General features: G+C 37.9%; 1 protein-coding gene across 3 annotated transcripts in view; it reads left to right on the top strand.

The window, feature by feature from the left end:
- ATXN10 (ataxin 10) overlaps positions 1-26895 on the top strand; it is a 103836-nt gene that overhangs the window by 55024 nt on the left and 21917 nt on the right. For all 3 annotated transcript variants that reach the window (XM_055808239.1, XM_055808237.1, XM_027789434.2), the window contains exon 9: positions 1401-1570. In XM_055808239.1, the coding sequence (XP_055664214.1) occupies positions 1401-1570 (170 nt within the window). The remainder of the gene's footprint in view (positions 1-1400; positions 1571-26895) is intronic.

The raw sequence follows: 26895 nt of genomic DNA on the forward strand, positions 1-26895 counted from the left end.
GTTCAGGGGTCCCTTTTAAGGGCAGGCAGAATGTTTGGGAGGACCATGGAATTCCCTCTTACATGTTTGTGTGTGGGAAAAGACTAAGACGATAACGCAAGGAAGCACATGAAGTGGAATGCCATGAGAAGGATGTGAGACACTGCCAATTTTCATGGATTTAAAACACCAAACAAATTCCAGTGAGCGAAGATTGTGTTCAAAGCTATTTTATGATGATATTTTTTAGGTGCAATCAGGAGATTGTTTTTTCCTAGTAGTTCAAAATACGAACAAATATAAGTGGTAGCTGTCATACGGGAGGCCTCTAGGCCCTATTGTAGTTTCATATTAAAAAAAACCAACCTGCCAAAAATGTAGTTTTGTCTTTATCAGGACAGAGGTGTTTTCTTTTCTTCTCCTGTATCAGCTATCTGGGAGTGAAACTATGATATGATGACCTGTGAAGTTTCTTCTAATTTAAATCCAGGAGATCTAGTGCCCATTCCAATATGGATGTTACATTTAGAACAGAAGGAGCACGGTGCAGAATTACTGCCCTGTGCTGTAACTTGGGTTTGCTATATCTTTATTGTTTCGGTGTAAGTTGCATGAAGCATCTTGGGGACAATGGCATGCCAGGGCATTTATTAGTATTGCAGGTCACTTAGAGGAGAAATTCTTCTTAATTTTTAAATATAGGCGTGGCCTTTATTGAATTGGCTTCTCAGCTGTACAAGCTCTCAGGCATTCACATGATTCCAACTTTTCTTCTGGGTGTGCTCTCTTTGTGGAATGTTGTTTTCACAGATTTTAGTTTCCCTTCTCTCTGATTTCTCTCTGGAGCACTGTAGGAAAAAAAATCCTGGCTGCTTTAAGCTAGCATTTAACATACAGGAACACTAGTGTTTCTTGATTGCCAAGGTTGTGGCACTGAAGGATTTGTAAAGATGTGTCAAGGTGCTAGATGTACTCAAAATCTATTCTTATACTACAGAGCTAGGAGCAGACTGGAGAAGAGAGAAAAAAGTAATTCTGTGATTGGTATGTGTTGCTGTGACAAGCTTGAACTAAAGGAAAAACTTGGTTTTAGCGGTGTATTTACAGTGCCAGAATCATCAACAGCCCACAAGTTCTGATTCTTCAAGTAGCGACCTATAGCACCAACCTTCAGACTTCATGTCTGAACTACGAAAGTGTGTCAAAAAGATGTGAAAATACCTTCTGACCTCGGGATGGCCTTTATGGTTATACTAGCACAAATTAAGAAATACAGAAAGCTTTCAAAGTTCTTTTGACATATTACTGAATATCTGCAATTGTTGGTTAACTTTGAACCTAACAACTAGTACTAAAGCTCTGTGCAAAGTGAATACTAATTTTCATCTGGTAATTAAATAAAGTGTTCTTGTTTTCTATAGATACCCTGAGATTAACTCATCTTGCTGGGAAACAGTCTGTAAATATTTTCACTGCTACACACGCTATGGCAGGGCAGGAAGAAATTTCACATCCAGCTGTGGATTTTAAATCTCATCTCATTCGTTTGATTGGAAATTTGTGTTACAAAAATAAGGAAAACCAAGATAAGGTAAGTTTGTACATTTTTGTGGCAGAACTCTTACATGTGAACAGATGCGTTATGGCTGACCATGACCTTACTGATGAAAATATATATTGTTGATCTACAAATAGAGGTTAGAATTGGTCATGTAAAGGAGGTTTTTTTTTTTTCTCATGTCTTTGAATTACTATCACAGGTATGCTAACTTTTTAATAACTATTTAGTATGTGCCTGTCTTCCTTCTACTTCAGTCCTAGAGAATGCAAACCAGTGCCTAATTCCTTTGTTTTCACATTTGCACTTACTTGAAAAGAAAATGTCTGAGACTAAACCTCAACTTCCCTTTGAAGGGAAATGGATGGGAATTGTTGCATGAACTTAATGTTTGAATTAGTCCCTAACGCTTCCCCTCAACTTAAGATTTTTTTCATGCTGCTTTAAAAATGTCCATCTATTTCCATCAAATCACTTTGAACAATTTAACTTCAGAATTCTGGTGTGGAAAATTAGTTTTGTTTCCACACTTAGGAAAAAGAGGAAACAGCAGCATGTTTTTAAATACAAAACCTTTTTTTCGTAGGGTGATAAAAGATGTGGCTTTCCTCCAGGACTTGTTAGACTAACCTAATTTCAGCAAGAAAAGAAATCATGAAATAATGTTGTCTTACAGTTCAACTGGGCACTTCCAAATACCCAGCAGATTACTTTTCTCATTTGGCCTAAGCAACCACGTAGCATATTACAGTAGCCTCACCTCAGTGAGAAGCTTATGTTTCGCTAGTTCTTCCTTGTGAGTTTCTGGTAGAGAAACCTGGTGTTCATTCCCATATCTTCCTTTTCTCTTAGAAGTGTCTTTCCTTATGGCAGCCTTATCCTGGAAGGAAATGGTCTTGAGTAGCTTCTAGTATTGATATTTGTTATTGAACAGGGACATTTGGGATTGTTTTCCTTTCTTTATTTTGAATCAGTTTCACCTGCTCTCAAGGAAGTAATTTTTAGGCTGCAAAATGGAAAAGACAGAAGAAAGACTATATCAAAGTAGGAACAAAGGAGATAACGGAGTATTTTTACTTCTTTCTTGTGTTGGCAAATGAGGCCCATGTCAGTGAGTACCCAAAATACAGTAATTAATACTGGTTACTCTACAGGACGTTCCATATGATGAGATACTCTGAGTGTAATTCTGTGTTGCCAAAGAGTGATTGAGACACTGAGTACTGAAAAATCAATCTCTTAGGAGCTTCTCTGTTTCTTAAGTTTTAAAATGTTTTATTACTTTATTTTGTGGAGATAATAGATTCTTTTGTACTGGTGCTATCAAATCTGATTTCAACTGTTTCAGTGTCTACCAGGTTAGACTTTTATAATGGCAGCAGGGCATTTTCATAGCATATGGGAGGAATGCTCCCATTTCCTTGTATTTTTTGTCTGCAGGGTACAGAAATGTAAAATCTGAGGAATGCTCCTCTCTTTGTCTGATAAATGCTAGTAATCTGGGCATATAGATGGGAAATACAGGAATGATCCTCCCTTTTCCCATTCATACTACAGTATATAATAAAATATTTCAGTATTTCAGAAAAATACTATTAATCCTGTTAATCATTTTTGCATAGCTCTGTCTCTGACCCGTTATGATGTAATATGTGTTTTATGTTAGTGAAATACATTTTTTGTGGAATACCTTATGATAGTGGAGGGGAGCGGGTTGCTTTCATTTTGAAAGGGTTGATTTACTGCTTATTGTTCATTTCTGCTGGGATTTTCAAAGGCCCCTGGAGCAATTAGGCATGCAGGCTTAGTGTTTTCAATGGAAGTTGGGTATTAACTTGCCTTAAACTGCCTGCAAATATTATTGCTTCATGATGTCTTGAAAATTACTTAGATTCTTGTGTGTGATATCATGGAACATTATTTAACTGTTGTTGAAACTTTAGAAATGCCAATATTATGATATCCCATCTGTACTTTCAGTTTATTTCATACATTTAAATTGGTTCTAATAAATGCACTTGTCATCTTTAAGGCATTTTCCATACATAGACAAGTGTTTGTGAGGATGGGGCAAGCAACCCATCTGAAATTTTGAAATGATCGAAATGTTCAGTGATGCATGGGTTAGACCTGGACTGAATGAAAACAGGCTTTGTGGGTTCCCACATCTCTTTTCAGAGAACTGTCTCACAGTATAGGTCTTATTTTATATCCATTATTTGGTTTACACACAGTTTACTTTCTGTATTCAAGCAAAAATAACGTAATACATAGTAGTTGTGTGGTTTACATAACAAGCAAACTGACCGTGCATCTGAGAGACCTTGGGTTTTTACCATTAGCTGTTGCTTTTGTGTGACTTGTGTGTGAGTTGTAGGTACCAGCTGGGGAAGGGACTTTCTCTTCAGCCAATGTAGCTGCTTGCCTGGCATGAGAGGGTTGCACATAACTTACCAAAGGCTCTTTAACAGCACTTTTAGTATCCTGACTCTTTAATGAACCGAGGCTTTCACGCTTGTTTTCTCTAAAATTTTTCTCTTAACTTCCAGTCCCAGTAGAGCTTTTTCCCAGTAAAAATGATAATGCGCTAATAAACAGAGTAATAGTATGCTACTAATAATAAAAGTATAGCCCCTGTTTTTATAATATAACCTTAGTGCTTGGTATTGGTCTGCCTGACTTGTTCTGAAAACATAAGTAGAGCCCAAGCAGTGACTTGGGCAAAGCCCTCCAAGTCGACAGAGCTGCATCACTGTCTTCAGGAGCTTCTTCAAGAGTTGAGTGACAACCTGTTTGTTCTCTGGGAGGTGCATCTTGAGCCAGGCTACGCCTTATGTGTGCGTGTCTCCTGAAGTACAGGGGTGCAGTCCTGCTGCACAGGGTGCTAGCGACAGAGTTAAAGCAACAGAGAATGCCTGGAGTGGGAGGATAATTGCTCTGCAAAGGCTGCTTCTCTGTTCATGGTCTCCACCTGCTATAAGAACAAAAAATTCAGGGGATTAGTGCACTGGTTTGTTGGCAGTGTTGAAAAATCTTGTAATGCTTTGGAACAGAGAGTAGTGCTTTATTGCTTCTTCACTTTCTGTTTAAAATAATTCTTTGCTTTTAAAAAGCATTCTTTAGCTTGTACTCTGGTAGCATTAGGAATGCGTTCTTTACATCTTTTCTTCCTCATAGTTTTATTTACACAATTGTGGTAAGTTCTTAAAGATACAAGGGAGTGGGCAGACCTTTAAGCTGTAAACTGAGGTGCAGTTATTAAAATAGGTCTTTCCAGGCTTACTGCCCACTTGCATGTTTTGAGAAGTTGGATGGGTTGGTATTGTAAGAAAAGTGTCTGATAAAATGTTTATTCTGGGCTGATAAATGTTGGGTACCTGCATGTCCTGAGTTGCACGCACTCTTGCATGAAGAGAAGAGAAGAACAAATAAAAGTGCTGTACTTATGACACCAAGTCTTGAGCTAGTTCTGTGTCAAACCCACCAGGAGCCTGCAATGCATGTGCAGTTCTCCTGTGCTTTCTTTCCTCTGTAGGAGGAAGAGCTGCAAGAATTATTATCATACATGTGGGGCAGTCCAGTGGCTTATATTTTGGTATGTGTCCTTCACAAAGATGCATTGCATGTTTTTATTAAATATACAGCAAGGAATGAGGTGGGTTCTCAGGCTGAGCAAGGAGTGGAGGTTTTGGCTGGTGCTTGAAGAATGAATTTATCAGAAGGGAAGGTGAGAATTCCTCCATACTCCCCTCACCTTGTTTGACTTGCCTCCTTGAACACCTCAGTTTTATCATCTGGACAGACGTAATGCAGTTTTTTCAGGGGGAGGCTTTGTACACTTATTTTCCACCCTTAAAACTATGAAGTGATGGATTCAGCGCAGCTCTTCCTGCTGGTTTAGTGTAATAGAACCATTTTATTAAAGAATAAAACTTACAAAAGAAACCTAATGAATGAAGGGGTTATAATCCTTTATTATAGAAATGGAGCAAATACAAAATAGGTCATAGCAATTCATCTGCACCCCTATTTCTTTGTTCATTTACGAGAATACATACTGGAAGGTGAGATGACTGCTGTCTGCCTTATTGTGACAGAAAGCACTGCTCTGCACAACCTTACTACCTTTTCCTAAAGCGGTATGACTAGTTTAAAATACTTGATCTAATTGCAAATGTCATCAGTACTTGAACAAGCGACAGAATAATCTAGACCTTATTCTGCAATGTTTCCTTCCTCCTGTACAGAGGAATTACATAGACTTCAATCACATAACCTTGCTGGAGTTAGCAGACAGGGAATTGGGAAGTAGAAAGCTTGACAAAGTTTAATTGCAGTCTTTATTCACTATTTGCTTTAGTTCACTATTACCTCTGAGATCAAACGAGGGAATCTTAATTGCCAGGGGTTTCTGTCCTTTGAAAACTATTACGGAAGGATGCAGCGTTGTCTGGAACAAGCTAGATGTGACACACGAGCTGTGTTCCTTGCAACGGGGGAGCAGCCAGCTGGCAGAATTGGCACGCTGAGGTCATGCTGTACTGTTGCCTTTTGAGAGGGATGCGGAAGAGAAAAAATGTGATGTTTCTGAATGCAAAACTGAGCCTAACTTAGTAAGAACAAAGCATTTAGCTTGGGTTTGGTGCTGTAATCTGATTGCATTGGCTTTTCTGTCTTTGATTCTTGTTGCTGATAGGATAGGTAGTTTATTACCTCCTTCTTACTTTGTCTAGCAATACAGTTAGTATGCTGGGACAGAGATCTCTGTCCCCTGCAGAATACTGAATATGCAGAAGGATGTTTTTGAGATGTCTCTTTACTTAATCAGCCTGTTAAAAGCAAAACCAATCCCCTCAGGTGAAGAAAGCAATCTGTACCCTTATGTGTCAAGGACATTTTAGATGATGGGGATGCCGATGGACCCAGTGATATGATATTCATCTCAGAATGTGTGTAAAGTTGTTCTGTTTGTTATAGGGGGAAAAAAAATTAAATACAGAGTTGTCTTTGGTACTGGCACTTGGCACCTTCTTACCTAAATGGAATCATTTTAATGAGGTGAACAATTTGAGGGAATTTTTTTCATGTGCTCTTTTATTTGAGGTGGCAGCAGTGCTTCCTTTAATGAAATTATATAATGGATTTTGCCAATGCAGAGTTGAGAAATGAAGTCTTCTGGGAGAAAAGGGAGAAGAAAAAGAAAAGCTTCTACAGTTAAAATTAGTCTTAAAAAAAGTAGCAAGTAAAGCATCTGGATACCGTTTAATGTAGCTTAGATTTATATATATATATATCTAAGCCAAATTGTTTTATATGGGATTAGCTCCCTAATTTGAAGACTGTTCTGCCTGAAAGTATGAACAAGATGTGACTTGTGTGGAATTCAGTTTTTCATATTTTTTTTTTTTTCACTGGGGCAGGGTGTGCAATGAATCCAGTTACAATACAGTTAAGAAAAGGTGCCAGCATCCATAGATCAAATTATCACCATTCAGCTCCTTAACTGACTCTTCTTGCTGTAGTGAACATAAATTAGAAATTTTCAAATTAAGGACAAATACTTTGTTTTATTTAATAATTGGCTCTTTCTCACCTAAGGTTTTCAGAAAGACTGTATGAGTCTATATGTTGTTTTCCTTCAGGATCAGTTTAACTTTTAAAAGAAGTAACTACATTCTTTCTAGCATGGCAGGATTTGGAGTTACTTGTGATGAAGAGCATCCTGCATTTATTTGCATATGCTGTTGAGAGCGGGAGGAGAAAAATAAGCCACTTTGATTTCCTCATTAGAAACCTGCATAACTGTGACTATTATGTTTTCCTAACATTAAGCATAAGCCTAAAAAGAAAGAGATTCTTGGTTTAGAGTTGAGTGAAAAAGGAGGAGCCTTTTGGATCTGAATGCTCTGAAGTGATGAGCTTCTGCACACCTAACTGTAAAATTCTACATGGTTCCACTGTTTGGATAGTGTTGTTCTCATGTTGTAGCTATCTGTGTGTTTTAATGCTTTGCTGGATAAGGACAAAACATTCAGGGTGTTGCAGGACCGAGCCCGTTAACTGGTGAGTTTTCTCAAAGTATAGCACTGCAAAAGTCAGCAGTAAAGCTGAAAATGGTCTTTCTCATAGAAGTGCTTTAAAAGCCTAGGTTTTGCTGTTGAAATGAGATCTCTACCTAACTATAGTGATACCCCAAGTAGAAAAGTTTCTTTCGTTCAAGAGTGTCTTTTAGAACTATCTGTTGTGACATATAAGTAGTTCTGGTCCCATATATCACGTGAAAGGGGGGATGGGGGTGGGTGGGAAATCCTCTCAACCCCAGGTGTTTGATTTATCTGTTAGCGCGCAGGAAAGCTGAGACCCCTGTGCCTGACGAGTCTGTCAGCATCCCATTACAGGGACCCTTATCTGAACAGTCCCACTGGATTGGAGGGCAATTCAACTGCCTTGTTCAGGGAAACACGCCAACGGCATCAGGGGTCCCCTCAGCAGGTCTTCCCACTTTATTTGAATGTGTCACACACTGCCAGCAACTGCTAGCACCCACAAAGGACTAACACTAACAATTTATGGACTAACACTCTTTATTAATATAAAATCATGACAAATTAAGGTTTGTGATTGCCAGTGATAGGGACTGTCTGCAAAAACAAGCTTGAAATCATATACAACCAAACTACAAACAATTGAATTATAATCACTAATAACAGCTAGTGTGAGTTATTTAGCCTGCATCAGAAAAAGTTCTTACCCAATAGGTGTCCCTATGGGGGAGAAGACAGGGTTCAGCCCATCGACTGATCACAGAAGTTACGATGGAGCCTTCCCTAACTTCTCCCCTCCTTTGTCCACTTTTTATACTTCATAGCATGTTGCATATTCATTCATCATACACAGCATTGGTTACAAGTTTCACACTTCTAATGCAAATTAGTGCACATCCTCGGATAGCACTACTGAAGTTCTTTACTAACTATGCATTATCCTCAAGAGGGGTTTTTGCCCTCTTTCAGGCGGGCTGTTTGTTAGTTGGAGGTCGTGATCTCCACTACCACAATTATCTTTGTCTTATTTTCAACTAATTTTCTGTTGATGCCAGTGGATAGCAACACCTGATCATCTTGTTTCCTCTCATAGCCAGAACTTTCCGCACTTAAAGGCTTCTTTCTGCATAACTTAGATAAAGGTGGTATCTTCACTATCTTTTCTTTGTTTCTCAGCCTCCCCATGGCTGACTACCTTGATTAGAAGTCCCTTCATAACAACTTTAGAGAGTGAGTCAGCTTGACCACCATCACATTTAGGTGGAGCTTGAATGACTCTAGTCATACATCTTGTTGTTACTAACTGGTATGGTGTGCCCAGTGAGGTGTAGTAGTATCTTGGAAACAGGTAACTTTGACATAGAGGTGTGTATTAGTATTACAATGATACTATTTCATCTGAGGAAGTTAATTTTGCCACAGTGGTTGGCTCAGCCATGGACATCTCATGGATTCTTGATGCGACAACTAATATGCAGCTTATCAGCTGTGTGGTGCCATTGAATTCCCATTCCTGTAGGGAGCACAGCAGAGCATGGCTGTGGTGTCTCCACTCTACTCCATCCTCTGTCACTCCTACGCTCCTATCAGCATGTGCTGAGCTGGCAGGATGTGTTGCTTGGGGAACTGTGCTGATGTAGATTCTGTGCATGCCAACCATCCTGAAGGTGATAGCTGTATTTTACCCTAAAAAAACTTTCTCTAACACTACGCTTCTGTTAGGACCCAATTTTCTCTAATTCCCTCCCCACAAGGTGATTTTCCCACACCATACGAATTTTATGTTAGTCTTCAGCTCTGTTGCAATCATGAATCCTTAATGAAGTGCCAAGATTTTCATCAGTGCTAGAGACTGTTAGAGAATTGTGAGATGTCTTAAGTGGTAGGACAAGAGGAGCAAAAAAGTGTGGAGTATTTTTGCCCTGAGGTCAGAAATGTATGCCTAATGCAAGTATAGTTTGTAAAGCACTGAATTATTTTTATAACAATGCAATTCATTTGTTGTTGGAGAATAATACAAAACTTTATGCTGTTGTTCTGCCCTTTTATAGGCAACAAGTTAATGTTCCCTCTTGTCCTGCTCCTGTGTCCCCTTCTGCCGCACCATTTTTTGGCAAGTGATACAGTTGTTCCTTGTAATTTCTCTGGTTTGACCAATTTCACTTGAAGCCTTGATTATACAATGCATAGAAAGTTTTTATTGTACGGGACTTAGATGCACTTAGATACACTCAAAGTTTCATATTAAAGGTAGTTTTAATAGAGTATAAGCTTTGTTTATTTGTTTGTTTTTCCTTAGGTTTTATTTTAAACAGCTTCCATTTGATACTTAAATTACATACTACATAGACACATCTTCACATACTGGTTATCTGGATATCCCCAATGGTTAGGTGAAGGCTGACATAACACACAGTACTATACTTCCCTGCTAGTATATTATTGGCCTGCTTCATGTGGAGGATTATTACCACAATTACCATGTAACAGATAAAGGGGTATAAAGATCTATCTATATGTTATTATGTTCTCATGAATCATAGGCTGAGACCTTGACCAAACCTTGAATACACATAAATGTAAACTACATTCACTTCTGCCAGTGTGAAGATGTCTGTAGAACGATGATTTTATGCATCGTGTATATATATATATGTACTTGCCAAAAGCAGTAACATGGTTTTGGCAATTTGGAGTAAAAGATAGATTGTGGGAGGAGGATTGTTCTTGTGAAGTTTGTAGTGTATTAAAATAAGATATTGGATAGCTCTAGAAATTATATTAATTGCTTTGATTTATAGTGGAGAGGGAATATAGAAAAGAATAAGATGAATAGATATTTTCTAACATTCAACATTAAAATGAGTTGTCTCTGCATACATTTCCAAACAGTCAGTACCAACTTACAGGCTTGTTGGCCTCTTCTTGACTCTGAATGGTTTTTTGAACCCTATTTGGTTTTGAACCCTATTACTGTCATGGCACAGCACAGGACTCAAGCCCTTTTTAAAGGAAAGCTCAGCATGTCATTGTCAAACAGCTGTTTCCAGACCTTTTTGCAACTCATAATAAGCACTTTGTCTAAGTGTTGAAACTACATCTATAGCACTGATATTTAATGTGCCTGCTTGAGATGAGGAGCTCATGTAAAAATACTCATTTTAAGCCAGAATGAAACCTAAAAATAAGGTATAGACCATTACATGGAAGAATTTTCAGAGGTACTGCGACTTTTTTCCTGCTCAGATGATCTGAATAGTGGTTATCGTACATGTGGCAAACATGAATTAAACTTGGTGCTCACTAGAGAGTGCTTCATGCTACTGCAGGCTTTTTGACTTGCTGGGTTGCAGAATGGCCTGATGTAGTACTTACCTGAAGAGTACCTTGTGTGGCAGTCCTTGCTGCTTGGAGTAATTTCTGTAAACACAGTGTGAACCATATAACGAAGGGGTTACAGCTGTGCTGTGGATATTGCAGGTGGTTCTTGAATGTTATCTCCTTTGTAAAACAGAGGAGTGTTCTCCTGGGCTTTGCAGGTGCTTTCTGTCTTCAAGAATAATGTCAGCATCTGTTGGGCAAAAGCCCTGGTTTAAAGTCCACTGAAATCAGAAAATGTCTTTGCTTTCCTCAGTGATCTTGATCAGCCTAGTCATTTCTTTCTTTTTTTTTTTTTTTTTGAGGCCTGTAAAGATGGGAAGCAATGTGGCCTAGCTTCTAGAAGGAGGAGTCTGGGAGTGATGACAACTTTTTTATTCCTTTCTCCAGCTTGGATTCAGATGCTTCAGTAAGACATGGGATATTAAAGTTTCAGTAGATTGCAAAATGTTCTGAGGTATACAGAGATCTTTTTCTTTGCTTGTTGTTCCGTATATCGTTCTCAGTTAAGTGAAGAGCACCGTATCCACCAAAAATGCCTCTTGCTAGTTTACTAGATGGTAAAGAACCGAATTTGTTGGGGTACCCATTGTTAGGAAAACTGTTAATAACCACCTTCTGATGTGGCTAATTTTTGATTAAAAAAGGCTCACAAGACATGCTGTACCCTGTCTTGTGGGAAGGGGGTTTGCCTGTGTTTTGTGCTTCTTGCCAGCGTTCATATGGCTGGGAGCAAGCCCACCATGTGTGTAAGAATGTCTACCTTTCTAAATACTCAGATCTGAGCTGTTAATCCAAATTCTTTCTGCTTTTACTGGTGTCAGGTACAAATGACATGTATTTTCCATTACTATAGCAAGGAATTTCATTAGTTTTCTATGTTGTTTTTCATTTTTTTTAACCTCAGCATGAACTTTGAGTTTCCCTGTCTTTTCTTAACTGCCATCCTAGGTACAATTTCTTTGGGGTTTTTGTTTGTTTGTTTTAAAGCTGCACCAGACTTCACAAAGGGCTGATGTTATAATGCTGTGTTGAATGTGATCCCTTTTGGATACTTAAAACTTTCTCTTCCTTTCCACTTAAAGAGATTTTTTACTGCTTTAATTACCCTGTGAGGCACAGGAATCAGTCATCATTTCATCTATTTCCTGGATAGTTACTGAGTTTTGGTTACTGTGAGGTAGTATCTCAGCATGTATTTTTATGGCAATTCTAAAGCCTATGAACATAGGTACAAGCAAAAAAACCTGAAGATTTTCTGTTTTGTTGGTGTTGAAATTTGGCTGTCGCTACTTGTACTTTGTTAGTTCAGTTCACATTTTGGAAGTGCCAGTAAAATAGTTTCATAGAGGAAAGAGTAGAGCATGAAATATGTGATAGACTATGATTTGTGATGAATTTACTGCTCTTGGGTTTACTGGTACTCTGTGCTATGTTCAGGGTGAGGAGGACATCAAGGAAACTTCGTGTGAAGGCTGGTGGAAGGGGCTGGTGGAAGATCCCTTACCCAGTGATCAGCAAGCAGGATTCTGAACGCATGCCACTGAGTCCTGATACTCACTTTCCCACCAAAATCAGAGAAGTGTTGAGCTAGACAAATGCTTACAAATGTGCTTACAGAAGTCTGGTGTCCAGTTTCTGTTTCATCAGTGAGGTTCAGTTACTTAACTCCCTCCATTCCTGTGTAGCCCATCATCAGGTTCAGCAGAGGTGTAATGTCTTGCAGCAGTCAGCTTGGCTTTGCCTTAAAAAAGCAGCTGTGAGCCTTCAGTTCTCTGCCTGTGTGCCTTCAAGGCAGTGTAACTTCTGTAACCAGCCCTGAAAACTGTTCGCTGAAACTCCTGTCGAAGCACGTGAAGCTGTATCAGAGCACCTAGTCTTCAGGCCAAATACTTGCTTTTTTTTTTTTTTTCCGCACTTTCTCCTGTTTTTCTTTGTGTCTTTGGGAAGAGAAAGTACAGCGACTGTCATCTGCAGTTTGGAATGTCTGCCGTTGGGTGATGCTGTTTCTTCTAAATTGTAGGCGTGCGGTATTCTGCTCCTTGCTGTTCAGCACGGCAGTGCTTGAGCGAAGTTTGGTGATGCCAGTGCCCAAAGGGAACCAAAGTTCTAATTTGTAAAGGCTGCAAAAGCAGGGGAAGGAGGGAGAGAGGGAAATGAGAATACACATGTCCCTGTAAGCAAAGGTTCTGCCTGTTCAGCTCTTACTTGCAAGATTCTGTTCAGTTATCTTTTTGGCTTGAAATGCAGGGCTTTTTGAAGAACCCTAATATATAATATATATATGCTACCATAATGTAAAAATAAGTAGTGATCACTTTTGCATCCTCTTCTTAACTATAGAATATCTACTTTCCTTGCTGTCAACAGCCAATGACTGGAAGAAACCTGCCTAGCTTTTCATGCTTTCTTTTATATATGCAATGGTAAAACAAATGACAAGAGGAGAACTTCCTGTAATCTTTAAGGAGGTTTCAGAAAAATGTCTCGGTTCTCATGTTGTTTAAGAACTTCATAAATAGTGAGGATCTTCTGTCTGTATTTTGAGGGAGAACAGACTTTAATAATATCCCTTTTGCAGTCTACTGATATCTTTGTTTTAGCAATTCACAGAAACTCAGCTTTTTGAAAAAAATTCTATTATTAAACCAAAACCCCTCAATATTTCCATAAAGAAGTGGCAAAGATAAAAATTGCCTCATTAGTGGGCGTTTAAATGTTTAAAACTGTATGTCTCCAAGTTCACACATCATAATTGCAGTCAATCAGATTTGCTCAGATTGTTTTGGCAGAAGTGATTTGCTGGAAGGATTTCAAAGGGACATTGACCAAACATCTAGTAAAAGACAATTGGAAAAAACAATTGAGTTTTAGTTCCTTAAATGGAGCACTGCCTATATTTAGATATTGTAGCAGTGGGAGCAATGTTAAAGTGCTGTGTCAGATCTCTGTGCTGGAAGTCAGAGCATCAAGATGTTGAATTAATCCTCTGCTGTTTGTGAAATGCACAATGAACTAAATCTGCAAAAGCCAAGATCATGGCTTGATTGTATGTCCTAAGCTTAGTTGATTACTGACCGCTAGAAATATTCCTTCCATCTTCCCTCCAAGCATTTCCGCTGGAAAACACCACAGGACTGATTGTTCCTATCACATATCTTGATGCAAAGCTCTTCTCTAAGGAAAAAACAAACCTGCGCCTCCAATGTGATTTTTCTTCTTGCTCAGAAGGTTATAACTCAGTAAGGTAAGATTAAGTGCTTTCTAATAATCTGTATATTCAGGTGGAGGATCCCCATGGGTTTAGCGTGAGAGAGAGCAACTGAACAGACAACGCACTGCACATCTGTTTATCCATGTTCCAGTCACTGATACAAGCTCCTGTGGACTCTAGCAGGGTTGTATCTGCTTGGAAAAGAAAAGTAATAATACAAACGCAGCATGTCCAAACAATCCAAATCTTCTCCAAGATTGACTTACTAGATTTTCAAGGTGCATCCTCACAGTCTGAAATGCACTTTGCCAGTGACTGAGGATTGAGAGAAAACAACTGTGTGTGCAGGTTCCAAATGGCTAAAATAGGTATAGAAACTGTTGGCAGTTGTGATACACAAATAAAGGATGGTTTTGACCAAAGTCATTCTTTGCAAGGCAAAGTAAGATTGAAGTTCAATATAATAACCCACCAAAATGATTACATATTACTTACCATAAATATCCTGTAGGTGTAAAAGTTTAGCAATCTGAGGAGGTACAGAAGAGACCCCTACTTTGTTTTGCATGTATGTTGAGCACTAACCCACACACCTGTAACAATTTGTTTCTGAAATAGCAAATACAGCCTTTCTGTCAAGATGGTGTTCTTTTCTTGTTGTTCATTGTTCTCATTTATGCATTTGAATCTTTTCCGTAATCCTAGAGAACAGGGAAATCGATAATCAACAGAAATTGGCTATTTTCTTGTTTATGATCTGTAATTTGTATAATTATATATATAGACATATGCATATTTTTATATCTATTTTTATATATTTTAATATATAGGTGTCTGTGCACATATGCAATATATAAAAATGCACATTAATATAAATACATAATATATACATGAAAAAGAAGCATGAGCAGCAATTACGGAGCTCAGTGAATTCATGTTGAGGTTGGCAACATTTCTGTTGAGTTTTACTAAGGGTACACGGCAACGTTTACCTCGGGTTTTTTCCTGCCCTTTTAGAAAAGGAGCGGTGCTACCCATGGAGCTGTTCAGGGCTTGCAGTTTTCCCTAGGACAGTTTCCAGCTTTTCTAAAAATCCTTTCACACTTTAGTTAAGCACAATTAAGGTTGTGCATTTGGCTTTGGAAATACCGAAATGCTTTATTTCAGGCAATTGTTCAGTATTGTAGTAAAAAAAGGAAATAATTTTTAAAAAGTAAATGTTTTACCCACAACAAAAATGGAAACGGTTCACTGAAAATTAATAATAAACTGGGAAGCTTGCTTGAACTTGCACCTAACTTATGTTCCCTTGAACTTAATTAGATGTCACTACCTTGATATTTTCCAACCAGGTCTGTTTAGTTGTCTCAGCTCTGCCTGTTCCTGACAACTCCAGTTATGAGAAGCTGATGCAGTTTGAGAGAGCATTAGCTACTGCCAGTTCTTCCAGAACTTGCAATCCAATTGGAGTATTTGGTGGTTGGTAGTGTCACCTTTTAATTCAAGCTCTTGAATCATACAATTTCGAGAGCGCCTCACCATTCAATGCATTTTTTGAAAGTGCTTTTAGGATATGTAGCTGCTGAGGGGAAAAAAAAAAAAAAGCTTAAAAATGCTTTCTTAATTTTAAAAGTAAAAATGTCATTTTTAATGCCCCTACAATAGATCAATCTGGTGGCAGCTGATTGAGGTTCTGATTCAATGCTTTTACTCCTCTCACCTTCTGACCCACCATTACTGTCAACCTGCTCCTGCAGGCTTTTCTATAAAAGTGTCGACTTGTCCCTTTGAAAATCAACTTCAAAGAAAACAGTATTTATTAATAAACTCCTATAGAAGTTTTCTTTGTTCTTTAAAGAAAAAAAAAATAGTGACTTGCAAGAATCATTTAAAAATGTTTCTAATTTTATGGTTGCATTTATTTTGGTACAAATTTCAGCTACTGAAATGTACCCTCCAGCTCTGTTCACATGAGATCTTTTTTTCTTTAAAGGACTCACGAGGAAGAGTTGCTGTGCATGTGTAGTTTTCCTTTAATGACATTTTATAACATGGTGTGTATACATATTTAATGTAGAGTAATGAAACCATGTCTTGAAACAAGAACTCTTTCTAGTTCTCAGTTAGAACCTGCAGCCTTAACTTTATAGGTACAGACCTGTAATCAAATAAATGATCTGTTGCAAGAAAGGAAATAACAATATAAGTAAAGCTAAACAGAACATTTAAAATTTTATAAACAGCTTAGTGCTTGAGGATATTTATTTTCATGTAAATAGACCATATGGAAAGGATACGTTTATTATGGATTTTTTAAAACAATTTAAACCACATCTTTACAAATTTAAAAATTAGAATTCTCTTTATCATGAATATATGAGTTCAGCTAGAAGCTGGGAATTTTACTTTCATAGTATCTGCAGTAGTTGTTACCAGATTGCAAGACACTGAGACACAATTACTCAAAAATCCTCTGGTAGTTGTAGCTTAGAGGTAAATTAAGAAACTACTATGCAGTCTCCTTATGTACAGCTTCATGTATCATCTCGCTCAATAGCCTGAGGCATTAGCAAGCTTTCAGCATGAAATTTAGTGCTAGAGCATGCATACCTGAGTTATTGTATATCATGCATACTAAATATATGGCTTTTATAGACATATAAATCACAACATCAGGATTCTTGTGTTTTCTAAATGTAAAGTTGATCTTAATCTCAACAAGGTGGCTAAATTTATCTTAATAAGCGAATCTGATCCTGTGCAAAGGTTATGCTTGGTGAATCATTAAAGGAAAATGCGTATTCTTAGAATTTTAGGTAGTAGAGAGTAACTGCTGAACTTTCTGTAAGTCTTGGATCATCAGCAAATAAACACAGTCAATGTCACGAGGGCTGGGCCAGTCCCTAGTGGGTACAGCTAGTAAAATGTGTTAAGGACCATTTCTAGCCTTGAGGGCAAGTTGCAAAAATTGGCATGGCTCACATCCCTGTGACAGCATTCTCCTTTATGGGCTTCTCTTCCTTCACTTTAATCTGCCCCCACCAGAATCAAATCACAGAATTCAGTTTCCCATACATCTACGCATAGAGCTCATAGCCTATACTACATACCAAACCATTCCTGAATGTTGTCCAGAGGAGTGCTAGTCATCATGAGTCAACAGCCCTTCAGGGACCGTCTGAAAACTACAGCAAGAAACGGCAACTGCAAGCAAGTGCTGAAGCCTGGCATCTCGTCTCTGCATCTCTCCTGATGCAATTAGAAGCTCTGCTGAAGTGATTTGGAATGACCCAGATTTGTTGCAGCTTTCAGACTGCACTAGTGTATTGTTCACCTAGGATGAGGTTGATACTTCTTTTCCTTCCACCTTCTTTTCTGCATCGCCTGTAATGATTCACATACTTACTTTATATGACAGTAGGAGGAATTTAGACCTTTTATCCCATTGGCTTGGTCCACAGAGACCCCCACCTCAAAGACTTTCTGTATAGGTCAACCTTTGACAACTCATTGCAAGTTCATTTGCAGATCTTGTGAATTGCAGCACGGGGTTTTGAAGATGCTATGCCCTGCTCTTGTATTAACCTCATGACGTTTTCTAGTTCCTAACTTTTTCAGTAGTTTGTTTTCCTTGAAAATGGGTTTCAAAACACAGATATCTCTCAGCCTACAGGAGAGGTTTAAGTATTAGTTTTATCTGTTTGTCAAAAGGTGATCTGGGTGATAGGCAATTGGAGTCAGCAATGGCAATTCAAAATACAGCTGGGTTATGGAACAAGTGGCCCGTGTCACTTAATAACTGATTTTTCTCAGCTATCATGGGGGTGTAGCGTAAGGCACAATGATTTATTCTGTTCTTATATATTGGTATGTTTGTAGATAACTGCTGCAAGGGGACAGGTACTGTACTATTATGCTACTGTAACCTAGAGTATCATTTGGTTTGCTTTCTGAATCCTTTTGCAGTTTGGCAATTTGGGACTTTCCAAAACTATAATGGAAAAGTTATGAAAAATTCATGCTGCCAGAATCACGCTTTGTAATGATTGTCGGTGGGGGAGCGCTAGCAGTTATTTTTAACTGCAGTTACTAGCAACCCCTTTTGCTAATGTATCAAGAATGATGAACAGTCGTTAAAAATAGCAACATTCAAACTTCTTTTTCCATTAAAAATGAAACACCATTATTAGCAAAATCCTGGAATGGTAAATATTTGGTCTGTTTGTGTAAAAGGTGTAAAAAAGACCCCAAATAAAGTAAAACCCTTTCTGTTCTGCAATGTGAGGAAAGTTAAATGCTTGAATAGTATTGTGCACAGGGATTTCCCCCACTTACTTAGTTAAGCTGATAAAGAATAACACCTTAATGCAACTATACTGGTTTACAATCCTTAGGTTAATATTTTTCTCTTTAAATGACAGAAAAAGCTGGTTTGTCATCTTCCCATACACTGATATTTTCAAAGTTTCATATTAGCGTATGGTGCTGCTAGTCACTCCGCAATAGGTTGGCAGTTCAAAACACCTTCATCAGTACATTTCTATTTCTCACCAAGTTACTAGTTTATATAAGACACAGATAATGAGAAATCAGTTTTATTTAAAAAAATAAATTTATAAAATAACATTTGTTGAAAGTCAATTGTTTTTCACAGGGTGCCATAAAGTGAGAACAGATACATGATGTTACTGATTAACCTGAATATAGACTCTCAACATATTCGAACACCTTTTCCATTGCACAGTGTTTCTCTCATGCCACAGCTTTCCTTGCATTAATACTATAAAATCTTTTAAATACGACACTGAAAGTCTTCTGTTTTCTTTTAACATTTGATTTCAACATGTGAGAAATCATTTAGCCTGTCTGCAATATTCCGTTTTCAAGAGAGTATCTTCTTCAGGCAAAGTTCTTAACCATTGAGGGGTTTTTATTCATGAATTTTGTGGCTAATCTCAGTAAAAATGTTGCTGAAGTAGTTTGTGGCATTGTTTCAGTCATGAAGAAATAATACTATCTGACTTGCAAACAATGCTAAACTGAACCAAAATTTTATTTTATAATTACTTAATTTATGGTAATTTATTCTTTTTGATACTGCTTACAAACAGTTTGGTTTACTTTGCAGTAATGCTTTCTACAAAATCATAACAGCAAAAAGAGGCATAAGAAACTTAAATGCGTGAACCCCAGCACCAGTCTGTCAATCTGTTATTGCTGCGTATGAAGTAAATGTGGTAGCTTTTGATCACTGTTCTTCTAGGTGACATGGGCAGAAACTGATAGTTGAGTGTACAGAGCTTGTGAAAGAAAGGAGCTTAGTGTTTGATCATGTTTAAAAGAGGACCTAGACCTCATTATGAAGCTGCACACTTCAACCCTGTCTTACTTTTCCTGAATAATGAAACAGTGAAAGTTGTTTGTTTTTTTATTTACATTTATTTTTGTACTGAGCATTGAATACATTAAAAAATTGAATACATAAAAAATGTGCTGAATTTGATTATAAAACTACTTGGAGGAAGAAACGTAAAGGGTTTTCCAGGGAAACATAGACCAGGGTTGATGTTTTGTACAGATTATGGAATAAAAAGGAAGCCAATTAATTATTTTGGAAAAATGAAAGTAAGTGTATTTGCTTTGGTTGTGTATTTGAAATGACATGTCACCTGTTCTGTTTTGGATGAAGAATACTCTGTGACTTGAAGGTACCACAAAGGAAAAAAGTTACTGGGAAGAAGATACGAATCAGCCTCAGTAGAACAGTGTATGTCTAAAGCTTTTTTCCTCCTGATGCAAGACTTGATTTGCACCTGCATTACACTCCTTTGAAACCATCCCCAGTAGGCTGTACGTATTGCTCTGCAGTAAATTGAGAATACATCTGTTAGTTCTGAAACAAAACAATTATTGTAATTGCAAGATTGGGGTGGGGGGTGGGGCGTGTTTCTTTCAAAAAGACCATAGTTCTGTTATTTATGTGTTTCTCGGAAAACATAACATTTCATATAAATTGGAGTGTGAAGTTGGCATTGCTCAGTGAGAAGTATTATTTACTGCAGCATTAAGCAATGGCGTTGTGTGGCTGGCTGAAGCCTTCTGAAGGCTTCCCTGATTGGCCTGATTTAAAACACAAGCAGCAAATACCATTAAACTGTCTTCCAGCTTTAGTAGTCAGCTGGATCCTGCAGTCTGCCATTTACAATTTCTGTAGAGTTCTAGAAAGGCATTTTACAGTCCTTTCCTGAAACACTTGCTCTATTTTACTATGCTTTAACCTAGTGAAAAATCTAATTATCGCTAATGTTAGTTTTATACTTAACATGTAACAGAGTGCACATCCTTTACACACATACTAGAAAATTAATGGTTTGTTCTTTGACCCATCACTAAAATCTTGGAATCTTTGTGTACAAGGGAGTGTGGAAAAAGAGACTAGTGAATGCCATTAATAATGTCTCTGTGCTGTTTCCAATCTTGGAGCCTACTAGCTTTCTCCTTTTTTTTTAGTTTTCTTCCATCCCATCCTTGGCTCTGAAGTTTGGGTTATATAAACATAATAACTTGATCCTTACAGTTCCTTAAAAACTTTTATCACTACTAAATTCACTTAATAATTGCAATAGGAAACTGGGGAATTATGGAAACTGCCACCACTTGGGTGGTTGTGGTACTTGGCTTCTGTCTTGAGTCTGTTGCTGCACTCTAAGCGCTGCAATTCAATGTGGCATGCTGTTCTATTTAGCTGCAGAACTTTACCATGAAATGCACCAATCATTATACATTTTGAAATAATGCTAGGTCTTTTCTCACACATTATTTTAATTATTAGAGTATTTTGTGTTGCTGTTTTTGCCACAGATTAATTTATATGTCTGACATTGAATTTTTTTTAAATCCTTCATTTAAAGTGAAATGAGACTGCTAAGTAATGCTGGACACAACAAAAGACATCAGAGTGCAGAATATCTGACTGGCATTTAGTTTTTCTTGCTGAATTCAGATGTTTCCAAGGAAGAGTTGTAGTCCCTTGACGTTGGGAGTGGAAGCAATTTTGGAATACTGTAGTAATGTGGGAGAGTGATGACACGTGGCTGCAATGAGGGTGTGTATTCATCAAAAGAGGGTGTGAATTTGAATTGCTTTTCCTCCTTTTCCATTCCCACTTACTCTTAAGTTGTAAGCAGCTGCCTGTTTTGGGGAGATATTTCAGCTGAACTGGGATTCAAGGACTAATTGGAATGTTGAGAGAAGGTAGCAGCAAAGCAGGTGTGCAGGCTGTTGGGGCAGAAGTGAAGTACCAAAGTTGGCGTGAGTAGTCGAGCAGGGATGTTAATAAAGAGTCACAAGACTGTTGTGCTGGTTTTTGGCTGGAAGAGTGGGTTATCACATGTAGAATCGTAATGAGGAAATAAACAGAAACATTCTGTGGTAATCTTTTTTCTGTCAATATCAGTGATTTTCAAAATCAGGATATTTTATGGAATGCCTGGAATTTTGTTCTAGAAGAAAAGCTATTCCAACACAATATAAAATGTGAAACTCAAAAGAAAAGAAACCACCCCAGTACACACAACCAGCAAAACTAAGTCCCTCATTTTAATTGAGAGATGCTTAAAATGCTTTGTTAAGCTTGACATGGAAGACAGAAATACTGTAGCCACCAAAACAGCGGCAGCTTGCCAGAATGGCTTGGAACTTCCTGTTGCAATGGTGATTAAAACAGCTGAAATGAATCAGCCTTTATATCTGTATTTATTTCAAAGTTTGGAGTAATTTGAAGTCTCGCTTTGGAACAAAATACAGTTTTGAAATGTTGATGATCTTGTATAAGTTGTATCCTCAGCCCAGTTCTAGTCACATGGGTAATCTTTACACTTAATTTCCAAAAATTAAAAGGACCTCTTTTATAGCAATGATTTGAAATCAGCAACTCAAAGCTGTCCAATTACTGGTTTTAGGGGACTGAGAATAAGACAGTGAGTGACTAGCAGAGAAACATATACTCTTGTGATGCAAATTTGTACAAATTCAACTGATAGAAAGCACAGGGGTTTAATACTGGATGATGCTTAGCACCATTGTTTTCTCTTGCTGCTGCTGCCAGGACAGACAAAGACTACACGAGCAAATACTGTGTGTTTCAAGCAAAATCTGTCTTGTGTTGGACCTTACTTCATCCATGTTAAGTAGCAGATCTAAACCTAAGAAGGGCTAAGAGCCTGCTCCTCATAGCGGTTTCTGTTTGTTACGGAAAAGTGGCTTCTGTTTGAGGAACTGTACATAAGTGAATGATGGAAGCTGAACTGTTTAGAAAAGAAATTCAACCAATTGTGTCACTGTCTCTTGTGGGAATCTATTCTGAATTTTGAAGTGTTTATGTTGTCTTCTCAATGGCTGGAAACTCCTGTGTTTTGCTCTTGGAAAGACTAGTGGAAAAAATTATTCAACAACCGAGATGGCTTGTTACCCTCTACTCATAGCTGGACACTCTAACTTCTGCTTGTTTTGGCTCAGGCCTGATTGTGTGCTTGGTACCTTTTGTCTTCTCTTCCCTTCCCCCTTAGTAAGGCCAAAACTGTCATCTTCTAACCAGTTCTCTTCAGAGGGTTCTAGGACATCACGAAAGAATTCCACTTTTAGTTTCTAAGATTTTTTTTATTATTTCTAAATTTTTTAATAGCCAAAAAAGAGGGCAAGGGTCACCTCTTCTGGGAGAGTTGAAATAAACTTTGTGTCTCTCCAGGAAATAATGCTGAAAGAGGGAGAATACATTTGAAATCAATGTAGCAGGAGCAACAAGTTTTGTTGCCATGATTTCTGAATTTCAAACATTAAAATGTTAAATATATGCTTACCTAAACAGCAGAGTAGGCAGAAGAGTATTCTGGGGACACTGCCTTGGCTGAAACGGGCATAAAGATCTCTATTAGTTCTCAAAAGTCATTCACGCTGGTGCAAGGAGCTCTCAGACTAGCTAAGCAAGTCTGCTGTGATGTCCTGGAGAAAGGAGTCTCTGTCCACAAGTATTTCAGTAGATCTGCAGGATGTGGTGAACTCCAATAATAGACTTGATTGCCACAAGCCACAGCTGCCTCTATTCTAAGCCAAAGTGCTTGTAGTCTGCAGTAGACCTAGGAACCCACTAGCACTAAGGGATTAAAGTGTTCTTTTGTCCTTTGAAGTATAATCTCCCGTGTATCTCCTGTCACTTCTGCTGCTTGAAAAAAAACAAACAACATAAACCAAAACTGAGACTCACAAATGAAAAAAGTGAAGTAACATTTTTTTCAGTACCATCACAGCTGCAGAGGAGCCAATTTGTGAACCTTACCAGTTGATATATTCCTGGTCTTATTAAGCTGCTCTGTTCCTCAAATCGAATGCTGGATTCTGCTCACATGTCTAATTCCTAATTACCTATCTCATTGAGCAGGTCTTGTAGGAAAATTGACTCTTGTTGGTCAGCCTGTTTGGTGGCAGGCTTGAAGGATACGTCTCTCATTACACAGTCATGTAGTCCTCATGTAGCACATTCAGAAGGAATAAGATTTAAACATACCTTTAATGGTGAACAAAGACTGGCAACAAGTCCCCAGTATTTCATTGCATCGTTTTTCTTTGGCATGATTCATTCTAGTATGATTTTCTAAGAAGGTCTTGTAAACTTAGAGACAGAAGGGGTTCAAAAGGTTTCTAACTATTTACCTGTCCAGAGCAGGACTGGTTAGAGTATTCATCGTTAAGATTTGTCAGGTCATTTGTGGAGACTTACTGCTGCAGGAGTCTTTGAGACAGGTGTTTCAGTGTATTGCAGTGCTTGACTAACCATTGCTGTTAAAAATATTTTATGAACATGTAATGTGACCATTCTATTTAAGTCCATTACTTTTTGTGCTCCTGGATTTAGATAATAGAGCATACTTTTTTCCTTGAAGTTGATTAAAGGTTACTGTGTTCACTAGCAAGCTTCTGCCATAGGTTAGTAATGTTGCTTATGCGTTCACTGGTTTCCGCATGAGATGTGGGTTTTAGACCTTACTTTTATTCCTTCCTTTACTTTCTTCCCAGCCAGCCCAGATATTTCTTCAGTATATTTGATTGTGCAAAATTCTTACCTTTTACTCTAGAAAGCCAAAGTTGTCTTACTTTGTACAGTTGAGGAATCCTTTTTGTTTTCTCCCAGGTAATAAATAGGAATAAATTTATATGAATGGTCTGGCATCAAAAATACAAATTATTTTAAGATTTCTCTGTCATGTGAAGTCAGTGAATATGCAGGATTATTCCACCAATGGGCAAGAATAGTGTTGTGGTTTTTTTCTAGAACTGTTTCTGTTTGTTACATACTCTGATAAATTGTGTCTGACAACTTTTTCCAGCTTTATAACCAAGAAGAGGTCTTACCAGAGTAGAAAGAATCTGGTCTTGAACTAATGTGAGGACAAGAATGGACTTACGCTTCTTTCCATGGTCTTAGTCCTTTCATTTTTGTTGAGAAAGATGGAAGAATCTTAGACGCGCACATTCAGGCTGGAAGGGATTTCAGGAGACCTCCTTCTTGATGTTGAATTCAAAGCAGGTTGCTTGAGGCTTTTCTAGACAAGCTTTGAAGAACTCTGAGATGGAGATCCCATGATGTCTGTGGGCAACCTGCTCCATATCCTCATAGTAAAAAATTTTTTCCTTGTATCCAGTCAGAACGTTCTCGGTTTCATTTTTATGACTATATTTTCTCAATTTAAACTACTGTGAACCTGAGTCAGGAGAGCAGCTCTGTCTTTTTAGTAACCTCTCCAAGCTAAAAAAACCCCAGTTCCCTCAACCTCTCTTTGCATGGCGTAGCTGCAGCCGCTTGAGTAGGTTGCTGTCTAATGAATATCAAGGAGAATAATTGCTTGCCTTGATCTTGTGGCTATGCTCGTCTTGATACAGTTTAGGATGGTACTGTTTCATGTAAGATGGGTGTTAGTATCCTGATGATTCAGCTCTTGTAGTATGTTGAAATGTAATAATTTCAATAATGTGGGGTGCTCAAAGAAAACAGAAAATATAGTCGATACATGTGTTTTCTGCAATTTAATATACTCTTTATTTTTTCTGTGGTCATGCCATCCCAGTTGTGTTATTTTTCCCCTTCTCCTTTACTTCACCTCTTCGAGCTTTTGTATCCATTAAGGCAGTTTTAATCAAATTTGTCAGAGAAATATGGGTATCGGAAATATTTGTTGTACTCTTACTTTGTGCTTTATGAGAATCAGCAAATAGGTAAATGAGAAACGCAAAGTAGTGCTCCTGAGCAAGGAGGTAGGGTAGTGGCAGTTTAATCCTGATCCACTGCAAACTATGGCTGACTTCTGGCACACCTGCACCTCTGAACCATGTGCTGCTACCTGCATGTTTTTCAACTCTTCTAGCTGTATGACAGAACTAGGAGCATTGCAAAGAATGCAGTAAAGGAGCCAAGTCCATAAAAATGTGGTTTGCCAGTTTTGTTCTCCCAGAAACCTTTTTTTCTTTCAAGTTCCATAATGTGAATTGAAAGTTAATACGCCAGATCTAAACATTGTTGGAGATGACTTTTACTCTGGTAGGAAACAGGTGATCTGTAATGAAGGTCATATCTGCAAGTTTTTCCATAAAAATAGTTCTTGCTTGTTCCTGTTTTTTCACTTCTCTCTAGCATATGTGTTTCCTGCCCCCAACCACTTTTTAAACTAGAAATTTGTCTATTTTTAGATGTACTTACCAGCAACAGCTGAAAGGGACAGTAAGTGTTAGCATGGATTACTCCAAGTGTTAGTAGTCCACTTCTGTTTGTGAGAACTCATTTCCTTTTGCTTATCTATAGTTTGACCAAATAAAACTTCTAAGAAAGAGAGGTATTTCTGGGACTGAAACACATATATTTCTCATTCTGTTTTCTGCATCAGTTGAAGACTGAGAATTGGTCATATTCTGGTGGAAGGATAATTTATGATTAAGCTGTTGTTATCTAAAGGCATAATGGTTGTTTTGCGTAATAGTACTGATTAGGTAATGTTTCTAATGCCTGAAGTGTTAATGATTGTTTGAAGAGATCATTTTTGCTGGAGGTTTTTTGTTACAGTCTGTATAGTTGCCGGACGTGGAGATTGTAGTTGCATTTTACTAGATGCCCGCAGATTGAGCAACAAGCACTGTCATGCTCAGAGAATTTGCATTCTTACCCCTGAGCTTGGCTCTGTTGCTGCTAGAGGGAAAGATTCAAGAAACAGTCTATGGTTAATTTATATACTTTTTCTGGGCTCTGCTGTGAATGATTGTGTTAATGATAATTACTTCTGTGAACTTCATAAGAAAATACCAGGAGATTATCAGAAGTAGGTCTCTTCAGGCAAATATCCTTAATTATGTTAGTGACCTTATTTATATATTGGTCAATAAATGTGAATTCTGTAAGATAACATAAAAACTTTAATTCTGGTCTTAATATTTTCATTGGTTATCAAGGAAAAAAGCATAGCTTTTTCCTCAGGACTGACATGTCCCAGACCATCCAAGTAAAACCCTATATTGTTCCTTGGCCATGAGAGCAGTGGGCATATATAGTATTGGCTGGTCACCTTCATAAGCTCTTTTTTAAATAGCATCTCTGCCTATATGGGCTTCTGTTTAGCATCTGGTTTAAGTAGTCAAAATAGATTATTAAATTCCATGTACAGAGAAAAAGAAAAAAAACT

Source organism: Falco peregrinus, chromosome 6, assembly GCF_023634155.1.
Source record: "Falco peregrinus isolate bFalPer1 chromosome 6, bFalPer1.pri, whole genome shotgun sequence".
In the NCBI taxonomy this organism is placed as follows: Eukaryota; Metazoa; Chordata; class Aves; order Falconiformes; family Falconidae; genus Falco; species Falco peregrinus.